Below are 10,496 nucleotides of genomic sequence, written 5' to 3'. Positions count from 1 at the left end.
GCAATCCATGCAATTAAAACTCCATAAATTATTACCCAACATCTGCTGTGAGTCTGTACACAATATACAAAGAGCTCTTGTCCAAATCCATCCTTTCCTCGCGGAAAAGTCTTCCCACCAGGAGAGCTGCTGCCAGCAAAGGCCAGGGGCACAGCCTGGGGGGCTCTGCAGAGTCTCTCCTGTGCAAGCACATTTCCTCTGAGCTTGAGTCGTACAAAAATACGTGGAAAAATAGATCCAGTACAAATCCCAGGCTCCTGCTGGAGGGAATCAAGCCCAGCTCACCTCACACGGGCTGCCAGAGCTCCGGAGGAGGCAGCTGGGCCAGGAGGGGGCAGAGCTGGCAGCTGCAGCCCTCAGCCCGCTCTCAGCAGGAGTTTGCAGCAGTAAGAACACTTTGGGTTGGAAAAAAATAATTTAATTACTCTGTTGGTTTGGTTTTTCACAGTCTCTGCTATTGCACAGCTTTGTCAGGTTTTCTTTCACGGCCCGAAAGAAAGATGCATAGCAATCCCACAGGAACAGCTCTGCCAGGGAGGGAACGGCCCACGGCTCTGGGAGGGGGGAGGAACCAGCAGAAAATAAAGGCAAAGAAATAAAGGGCAAAGAAAGAAAGGCAAAGAAATAAAGGGCAAAGAAAAAGGCAAAAAAAAAGGAGGGAAAAAAGGAGGGGAAAAAGGAGGGGAAAAAGGAGGGGAAAAAAAGAAAAAAATAGGAAACAAAAAGGAAACAAAAGGGAAAAAAGGAAAAAGGGAAAAAGAAAGGAAAAAAAAAGAAAAAAAGGGAAAAAAAAAGGAAAATATGGGAAAAAAAAAAAAAAAGAAAAAAAAGGAAAAAAAAAAAAGGAAAAGAAAAGAAATAAAAGAGGGGAAAAAAAAAAGGAAAAAAATCCATGAAGATGTTAAGAAACTCTGCTGCAGCCCCAAGCAGGCTGCAGAGCAGGTGAGCAGTGAGGAGCCCTCCCGGGCGGGCGCGGCTACTCGGGGGTGCCCGCGTGGGGAGGGCAGAGCCAGCGGCCCTGCAGGCTCCGGGCGATGCTCGAGGCCATCCCCAGCAGCTTCTCCTGCATCTCCAGCAGCTGCCGGCCCGAGTAGGCCCCGAGCCCCTCGGAGCTCAGCTGGGCTGCCAGAGCCTGCACCTGCCCCAGCAGATCCACGGCGGGCGGCTCAGGGCCGCTGGTGCTGCCGCCACTGCCACTGCTGCTGCTGCCGCTGGTGCTGCTGCCTGCGTCCACCAGATCTGCAGGGAGGCAAAGGAGACAATGCAGGGAAATCCGAGCACAATTCCAGCTGGTTTGTACAAAATCACATCTCTGAGCAGCCTGCAATGCAATTATTCCAGGGGAAACGTTCCCAGAAAGGCACTGCACCCTGCCCTTCCTCAGGGTTAGAAGAAACCTAAACCCAAAATAATTCTCTCCACCAGCACAGCAGAACCCTCCAAATCCAAAGCAAAAAGCCACCAGCAAGGTACCTGCTGCAAGTTTTTCCTCATCTCCACTCAGAGATTTCTCCTCCACATCATTCCCAGGCTTCTCAGCATCTTCAAGCACTGTGCTTTCCTCCAACACCCGAGATTTCACCTGGGCGTTTTTGGGGGAGAGAAAACATTTTTAGATTGGAAAAAAAAAAGGTGAGTAATAAATAAACTATAAATCATAATAAATTATAAATATTATAATAAATCAAATCACTTTTCCTGTTAATAATAACAGTTTAACCAAGCCATCTGTATCTTGAATTCATGGTACTGAGGCAGGCAGGGATTAAATTTTAAAGTGCTGTTGTTAATGAAGGAAAAAGGCACCATTCCTGCTGCAGTAAATGGGATCAATTTTGGCTTCCAGGGTGCTGAAATCCCACTTTACCTGCTGCTCATGGTATCCCCTCAGAGCTCGTTTGACATTGGAGACCTTGGGGGAGCGGATGGGGAGGGTTTTGATCTCCAGGGCTGTCAGAGTGCTCAGGTCTCCCACGGTCTTGATGTTCTTGGCTCGGATGAGCTGCCCCAGGCCCCTGGCACTGCAGCAGGGGAGGCAAAATGGGTTATTGGTGCACAATCAGGGAATATCCCCAGCTGGAGGGAGCCGCAGGATCATCAATCCAACTCCTGGCCCTGCACGAACTCCTCAACCCTGGGGAGCTTTTCCGTCACCAAAAAAGTTGAAAAATGCCAAAATATTCAAGTTTCTTCCTCACCCAACCAACCCCATTCCCTTTAAAGAATTCTGGCTAAAACTTAGGCTCAGTAAGAGCTCAGTCTTTACTGAAATCACCTCCAAAAGCAAGGAGCCACTGACCAGATGTTGGATGTGATCTGAGGTAAAATGACATCCACAGGGGCTTTGCAGCCGGCCAAGGCAGGGTACACAAACTCCGAGAGGCACGGCAGGGACTCCTTGGACATCTCTGTGATCTGGGACAACACAGGCAGAGCATTAAATTCACTGTCACCCACTGAAAACAGGGAAAAAAAATAGAAGGGAAACATGAACCAAAGCACTTCTTACTAAACACTTCTTTGAGCTCTTAAATTTAAGGGTACGAGATCCTGGGGACAGAAATCCTTTGGTTGGAGTGGTAATGTGCTGGATAGAAAAAGAGGAAAAAAACATCTCAGGGTGGTAGGAATTGAGTCAATGGTAGGAATTCAGTTAACAGCAGGAATTCAGTTAATAGTGAGATTTTAGCCCCTGAAACCTCAGAGTTCACAGTAACAGAATGAGTCAGGCTAAGGCAGTTTTGTTTCTTACACTTTTGCTCCTCAGCCCTTACAACTGTGTGTAAGTGACTACAAACATGCACCAAAGCCATGCTGTTTCTGATAAATACACAAATACTTGGGACACACAGAGTATTGTACAGGCTTTACCCTGACCTGCATGCTGGAGAGGATTTTAAGGCTCCTGGAGGAGGGTGAGGAATGGGATCTGATGACAGGACTCCTCCTGTCGATGTCGTCTGCCAGGCCCTCCTGGAAAATGGGGTTTGCAAAAGAGACTCGACGGATCTGAGGAGAGAGAGGGAGGTTTCAGAGCGGGAACTCAGCCCAGCACAGCCTGGGGAGGTCACTCTGAGGAGACAAAGAAATTCAGTTTGGCATCATTGAAGTTCTTGAACGACCCAGGGAATGTTTCAGCCAAGGACAGACTGAGGATTCCCTCAGCAATCTCTGTGTACAACCCTGAGCGTGCTGCTCCTGGATGTGCAGCGATCCAGGGTGCTCTGCTTCAAAATAAAACCCTCACAATGCAAATCCGGCACATTCCAAACCCAAACCTCACCATTCCTGTGAGATTATTCACCACAGTCGCCAGTTATTTAACAGATCCGGAGTGATTTCAGTTCCCCGCGGAGCAGCACCCAATTCCCAGGGGTACCTTGTTGGCAGGCGACAGGGAATCGTCCTCCTGGCTCCTCTTGACCCCTCTCTTGAGGATGCTGGTGGAGGGGGAGGCTGAGGGGGACCATGTGCAGCGGGCCTGGAGGCTGGTGGGGCTCTCAGCCACCTGCCCTGGGGCATCCCCTGCCCCCTTCAGGGGGGAATCCACGCTCTGCTCTGCCACGGCCCCGCTCTCAGGCACTTTGATTTCATTCTCCTCCAGTTCCTCCTTCATCTCCTGATCTGCACCAACACGAGTTTCCCCAGCGCAGTTCTCAGCTTCTCCTTTATCCTCCCGATTTCCTTCCAGCTCCTTCACCTCTTTCTCCTCAGGTTTGCTGTCGACACTCGGCTCCTCAGGCACCTCCTCCAGCTCTCCATTTTCCTTTATTTCCTCCTTTTCTGCAGCTGCTGGTTCTTCCCCCTGCTCCCCTGAGTCCAGGCAGCTCTCCCTGGGCTCCTCAGGAACACTCTCAGGCAGAACCTGCTCTGTTTGCTCCTTCTGCTCAGCAGGTTCCTGCATTTCCTCCATGGACTCGGTGGTTTCAGCTGCTGAAGCCTCTGGATCCTCTGGATTCTGCTCCTCCACCCCCACAGTGCTTCCCTGCAGGTTCTCCACATCCATCTCCTGCCTGTCCAGGCTGAAGGTGCTGGGTTCCTCAGGAGGGTGCAATGGAGTGCTCATTCCACAGGGAGCCAGGGCCAAGCTCTCCTCCAGGTCTGAGGGACCAGAAACATTCTGGGCTGGGGTCTGGGCTGGGGTCTGGGCCTGGGTGCCCTCAGGCTCCTCCAGCTCAGCTTTCTCCATTTTAGACTCAGAGAGCTTTGACTCAGGCACCTGCTGCTTTGGCTTTTTGAAGCAGCAATCGCAGCTCTTGATTTTTTTCACCCTTTTGCTTCTCTTGTTGTGGCACTCGGGGCTCTGCACAGAGGAGGGCTCAGCCCCTGGAGTGTGTGCAGCTGGGGCACAGTCCCCTGTGCTGCTCTGCCTCTCCTCTGCTGCTCTCCCATCCTGCTCAGGCTCACAGGGGCTGCCCAGAGACTCCAGGGACGCATCAGCCTTGCTGGGCTCCACGCTGGTGTCCTGCAGAGCTCCTGGACTCTCAGAGCTGCCAGAGCCCTCAGCCTCTGCAGCAATTTCCTGCTCTTCCAGGCCACCGGGCTCAGCTGGCACTGCAGCCCCTGTGCCAAGCTCAGGCTCACCTTTACTGGCCTCCAGTGCACTCTTGGTTTCACTTCCCTGGGCAGGTCCCTCAGGGCTCTGGCTGCCTGCCTGTCCCTCTTTCAATTTCCCTTCCAGAGAATTGCTTCTACTCCTCACTTTCATGGGTTTTTTCTTCTTTGTGCTTTCCTCCTTGCCCTCAGAGGTGTCAGCCTCAGAGTTTTCTATGCTGGCCAGCAGCCCTTGGGAGGATCTCCTGGTGTGGTAGCGCGGCCGCTCCACCTTTGGCCCTGCTGTGCCTTCCCCCTCTGCCCTGGGGGCCTCCTCTGCCCTCCTGCCAGCCCTGCCAGCCTCCTCCTCCAGCCCCCTGAGAGCAGGGGAGTCCCTGGAGCCCCACTCCTCTGCCACTCTCTCGGGCTGGCTGCTCTCTTTTGCGCTCTCCGCGGTTTTCCCAGGAATTCCTTTCTGCTTTTGGGATCCGTCGCCTTTGCCCTGGGACAGCTTCTTCTGGCCAGCTTTCTCCTCCTCTTTCCTCCTGTCTCTCTTTGGGGGCCCATCCTCCCTGTCCTGGCTGCCCGAGGAGCTCTCCAGGGGCTCCGAGCGTCTCCTGGAGGAGCGTCTGAGCTGCTTCTGCTGCGGGGACGCCTGTGGCACCTGGCTGTCCTCCCCCGGGGGCTGCTCGGGGCAGCTGCTGCTCTCTGGGGGGGTGTTCTCCTTCGAGTCCGTGTTCTCCTTCGAGTCCTGCCCCCGGGCCTTGTCCATCTCAGCGATGGCACCCTGGGCGCTCTGGATGTCTGCCTCGGTGGAGAGCAGCGCCTGCGAGTGGCTGAGCAGGATGTGCTGCACGTCCTGCCCTGCAGAGCCCAGCCCAGCACTGCTCTGCAGGCTCTCAGGGGCCAGGGGCTCCTCAGGCCTGCCCTGCAGTTTGGGTTTGCTGCCCTGCAGCTCCATCCTGCTCTGCCGGCGCGTCACCCTGCGGGCAGGCACGGCGGCCTCGGCTTTTGGGGCGTTTCTGCCCTCCTCCCCAGATTTCTCTGCCTTAGCCCTGCTGTCACTGCTGCTCTCCCGTGTGCCTGCCTCAGGAGGGCTCCCAGGCAGCTCTGCCACAGAGCCCAGAGGGGCTGGGCTGAAGGGCCTGCTCTCTGCAGCCCCGAACTTCTCCAGCGTGATGAAGGACTGGCGCCGGCTCACGGGCTGGGGCGTGCCAGAGACCACGTCACTGGAGGCTGAGCTGCTGGTGACATCTGAGGTGTTCTCCTTCTCTGCTGAGCTGCTGGTGACATCTGAGGTGTCCTCCTTCTCTGCTGAGCTGCTGGTGACATCTGAGGTGTCCTCCTTCTCTGCTGAGCTGCTGGTGACATCTGAGGTGTCCTCCTTCCCTGCTGAGCTGCTGGTGACATCTGAGGTGTCCTCCTTCCCTACTGAGCTGTTGGTGACATCTAAAGTGTCCTCCTTCCCTGCTGAGCTGCTGGCATCCAGGTGTCCATCTGAGGTGTCCTCCTTCCCTGCTGAGGCCTCCTGAGGAGCTGCTTCCACAGAGCTTGTCTCCATATCTTCTCCAAAGGAGGTTTCCTCTGGGATCATCTCAGCTGTCTCATTTTTGGCCTCCTCCTCGCTGGTGCAGGCTGGGCTCTCCTCTGAGTGAGATCCTTCACTCCCCACGTTCTCCTCCTGTCCCAAAAACATCAACAGCAAAAGGTTTGTCCCAGGAATCAAATGGATCAGTTGTACTTGCCCAATGAATATTATACAACAGCCAACTGCAGTTCTGGTGCAATAGAAAACAACACACCCACAAGGTTTTTCTAACCACCAAATGATTTATTATCTGTGCTTTGATAGCTGTAAAAGATGCTTTTTAAAACCATTTAATCCCAAAACAAATAACCACAAAAATGCTTGAAGTTTTGCTGTATTTCACCTGCTCTGACTGGCTGTTAGCACAGCAGCTGTTCAGGCAAGTCCTCCCCAAAAGGAATTCAGGAATTACAATGTTTATCCCAATAAAATACTGGGGCAGCACAGGCATGTGGGTGATCAGAAACTGCTCACATAAATTCTTCCATCCTAACATCAAATAACCAGTGATTTGGCCTAAATGACATTCTAATTAATCCTAAAGGAATAAATGATATAAAGCAGAACACTGCAATGTGTTAAATTTTCTCTCATTTGGTGTTGAGAATGGAGAACAAATCACAAAACCTCTCATGCTTGGTAAAAATTCTGATTTTAGTGACCATCAGACAATGGGAAATTACCTGAGGTTGGTTTGCAGGGTCTTCTTTGGCAGTTTCTACTGCAGGTGGCATTTCCCTAGAAGAGAATGACTGAAGTCAGTGCTGCTCCAAAGGAGAACCCTTAAATCACCACAGCTGGGCACTGGTACTCACAAAGAATCCTCCTGGCTCTGGCTGCACTGGGAGAACGAGCTGGTGTCCTGGGAAGCATCCAAGTTGTTGTACATGGCAGGAATGTCAGCTCTGCAACAACACCAGGAATGGGAATTTATTATCTCCTTATTTCAAGGCCATTCTTATCAGCTGCATTAAATCTTTATTTTTGGGGAATAAAAGCTTTGATTGGGATTCCCTCTCTGCAAAGAATTCACCACAGCCCAGAGGAGTTCCTGCCTCAAGCCCTGCTTACACTGCTGCTGCTGCCTAAGCACAGAAACACACCAATATTAACTTCTCTCATTAAAAGAGATCATTCTAAAGGTTCTTCTGCAATCAAGGTGAGTCTTGGGAATATCCTAATTCCTGACCTGCTGCTGACTAAAGAAATCCCATCCTCAGCTTGTTTTACACAATTCACACTCTGAGTCACAAAGTGAAAATCTGAACTCCAAACAGACTAGAGAGAGTGTAATTAATCAGAAGAGGAAATGCCACTGCAAGAATAATTTGGTTGCTTTAATACAGCAAAGCAAGGAACTCTCTTAGCTTTAAACTCCATAACTGGTATGGAAGAACAAGACTCAGTGGCCTGGGGAGGTGTGAGAAACAGGAACTGAAGTTAAGTCAAGCTCAGCTACTCAAGGAATGACATTTCACATGAAGTTAAAACAATAAATGACAGACCTCTTTGACCTAAGCACTTCCTTCTGATGTTCTGTCAATATTCTTGGTTTTGTTTCTGGAGGAATAAACACAAAATCAACAGATTTCTCCTCTTCCAGAAGCGTCTCACTTGTTGTCTTAGGAGATGGAAATTCTAGTTTTAACTGCAAAGAGATAAAAAACCACCAAATCCTGGGTTAGGAACAAGAGAGGAATTGAAAACCAGGAATTTCTGAAGGGCATGGCCTATCTCTGTGAGGGATCTGCCAAACACAGAGCCCACCAAAACCCAAATCTGTCACAACCTCCACAGAAAATTCTGACGGGAACATTAACTCTGACTCTGCTAGGCAGCCCAAGCAGGAAAGAAAAATATTTCAGCATCCCCAAAGTGCTGATTTTGCCCTGAAGAGCCTGGATTTGATTGCAGGGCCCCTCTCTGGGATCACTTTACCTTTGCAGGTGTTGCTTGCACGTTGCTGGGCTTGTCCTTGCCATCACTTTTGGCTTCGCTCGTCTGCGCCCAGGCTGAATCTCGTTTCTGTCCCACCTTCACCTCCATTCCACTGATCTTTGCATCCAGCTGGGAATTCTCCATCTGTCCACACAAACCCACACTGAATGCGCTGTGGGAAGGAACTCCAAGCTCACAAACCCACCCTGTGGTAATTTCTAGAATAAAACCAACCCACACCCATGGATTTCTTTTGAATTATGTAGAGGGCAACTTAAAAAATTATTTATTTCAAAGAAAGTCCTAGAACTCAAATTCCTAGATATCAACTTAAAAAATTAATTATTTCAAAGAAATTCCTAGAACTCTAAATTTACAATGCAGGAAGTGGCAAAAACAAGCTGAGTCTTTTGATAGTGCTAACCCAGCAGAGTTTATCATCCTTAATATGAAACCAGTGCAGGTCAATCAGATTAAAAACCCCAGCTGACCTTTCACTCCCTGCTGAACAACTCCCAACAAAACATTTACCAGGTCAGAGAAGGGGCCACTGCACTCCTCAGACACCTCCATGCTCTCAAAACCAGGTAGCAGCAGAGGGATTTTCTTTTTGGCTTGGCTTAACACAGACCTGCTCAACAGCAAAAAACAGAAAATTATTTTAGATTTATGGGAGGGGAAAGGTGCAGGAAAAGAGCGGCAGCTCACAACGCAACCACGCCCAGCTCGCCCAGGCACCAGAATGGCACAGCACCATTCATGAGAGGATGGAAGAAGAAGAAGAAGCTGTTCCTTACTTGAGCTGCTGCGGGTAGGTGAGGGAGGAGGCCTTGGCGAAGGTGCAGTTCCAGAGCTGGGCGCTCTGCTGCCGGATCTGCCGGCTCCTGTGCTGGAAGGCCGCGCACAGCACCGGGCTCAGCTGCTGCAGCAGCTCCGAGTCGCACGAGCCCGGGCAGTGGCACTGCAGGCACTGCAGGATCTCTGCCAGCAGCTTCTCCAGCTGGGGAGAACAAAACACAGCGGGGTTAATAAAAATTTCCAACAAAAATTCAAAATATTTCAGTTACGAGTTCATTTTCGACATTATTTTTACAGCCCGAAATGTCACATCGCATTAAACTCCCAGGGCTGAGTGCTCCTCACTTCTAGAAATTCAATTTTGATTTTTTTTAATTTAAAATAATTTAAATTTAAAATAATTTTAAAATTAAATCTCTATCCTCATCACATTATCTTTTCCTAACACAGCACCGGGCTCAGCTGCTGCAGCAGCTCCGAGTCGCACGAGCCCGGGCAGTGGCACTGCAGGCACTGCAGGATCTCTGCCAGCAGCTTCTCCAGCTGGGGAGAACAAAACACAGCGGGGTTAATAAAAATTTCCAACAAAAATTCAAAATATTTCAGTTACGAGTTCATTTTCGACATTATTTTTACAGCCCGAAATGTCACATCGCATTAAAGTCCCAGGGCTGAGTGCTCCTCACTTCTAGAAATTCAATTTTGATTTTTTTTAATTTAAAAGAAATTTAAATGAATTTAAAAATTAAATCTCCACCATCATCACATTTTTATTATCTTTTTTTAATACAGAAGAAATGGCAGAATTCGGCTGTTCTGCATCTGCCCCCAATCCTTACTTCTAGAATTTAGATTTTAAATTCAAAAGGATTTTAAAATTAAATCTCTACCCTCATCCCATTTTTTATTTTATTACAGACGAAATCGCAGAATTCTGCTGTTCCACATCTCCCCCCAATCCTTACTTCTAGAATTTAGATTTTAAATTCAAAAGAATTTTAAAATTAAATCTCTACCCTCATCTCATTTTTATCTTTTATTTTATTACAGAAGAAATGGCAGAATTCTGCTGTTCCCCATCACCCCCAAGTCCTTACTTCTAGAATTTAAATTTTAAATTTAAAAGAATTTTAAAATTAAATCTCTACCCTCATCCCATTTTTTATTTTATCACAGAAGAAATGGCAGAACTCTGCTGTTCCACATCTCCCCCAAATCCTTACTTCTAAATTATTTTTTTTTTAATTTAAAAGTATTTTTATAATTACAGGAGAAATAGCCTGAAGAACTCTGTGGTTCCCTATCTCCCCCAAATCCTTACGTCTAAAATTTAAATTCTATATTTTTTAATTTAAAAGAATTTTAAAATTAGATCTCTATCCTCATCACATTTTTCATTATCTTTTTATAACACAGAAGAAATAGCAGAATTCTGCTGTTCCACATGCCCCCCAAATCCTTACTTCTAAATTTTAATTGTTTTTAATTTAAATTTTTTTTTTTATTACAGGAGAAACAGCCTGGAGAACTCTGCTGTTGCATCTCGCCAAGCCCACGGTGATTTATGCAGATTTACCTTGTTGTTCAGACTGCTGTACACTTTGGGCACCTCAGGGAGCCTGCCAAAACAAATTCAATT

At 48.7% G+C, this 10,496-nt stretch overlaps 1 protein-coding gene across 1 annotated transcript in view; it reads right to left on the bottom strand.

Moving 5' to 3' along the window:
* Nucleotides 1–967: 967 nt before the first annotated feature.
* The window catches only part of RIF1 (replication timing regulatory factor 1), a 36,253-nt gene continuing 26,724 nt past the window's right edge, over nucleotides 968–10,496 (bottom strand). Inside the window, exons 22-36 of the mRNA XM_058809743.1 lie at nucleotides 10,434–10,476; nucleotides 8,857–9,059; nucleotides 8,591–8,690; nucleotides 8,060–8,203; nucleotides 7,627–7,769; nucleotides 6,937–7,026; nucleotides 6,805–6,859; nucleotides 5,942–6,214; nucleotides 3,380–5,836; nucleotides 2,878–3,009; nucleotides 2,510–2,587; nucleotides 2,300–2,415; nucleotides 1,868–2,021; nucleotides 1,474–1,582; nucleotides 968–1,239 (exon numbers count right to left, since the gene is read on the bottom strand). Of these exons, the coding sequence (XP_058665726.1) occupies nucleotides 977–1,239; nucleotides 1,474–1,582; nucleotides 1,868–2,021; nucleotides 2,300–2,415; nucleotides 2,510–2,587; nucleotides 2,878–3,009; nucleotides 3,380–5,836; nucleotides 5,942–6,214; nucleotides 6,805–6,859; nucleotides 6,937–7,026; nucleotides 7,627–7,769; nucleotides 8,060–8,203; nucleotides 8,591–8,690; nucleotides 8,857–9,059; nucleotides 10,434–10,476 (4,360 nt within the window). The 3' untranslated portion in view covers nucleotides 968–976. The remainder of the gene's footprint in view (nucleotides 1,240–1,473; nucleotides 1,583–1,867; nucleotides 2,022–2,299; nucleotides 2,416–2,509; nucleotides 2,588–2,877; nucleotides 3,010–3,379; nucleotides 5,837–5,941; nucleotides 6,215–6,804; nucleotides 6,860–6,936; nucleotides 7,027–7,626; nucleotides 7,770–8,059; nucleotides 8,204–8,590; nucleotides 8,691–8,856; nucleotides 9,060–10,433; nucleotides 10,477–10,496) is intronic.

This window comes from Ammospiza caudacuta, chromosome 8 (genome assembly GCF_027887145.1).
Source record: "Ammospiza caudacuta isolate bAmmCau1 chromosome 8, bAmmCau1.pri, whole genome shotgun sequence".
In the NCBI taxonomy this organism is placed as follows: domain Eukaryota; kingdom Metazoa; phylum Chordata; class Aves; order Passeriformes; family Passerellidae; genus Ammospiza; species Ammospiza caudacuta.
This window is presented reverse-complemented; position numbering and strand designations above follow the sequence as displayed.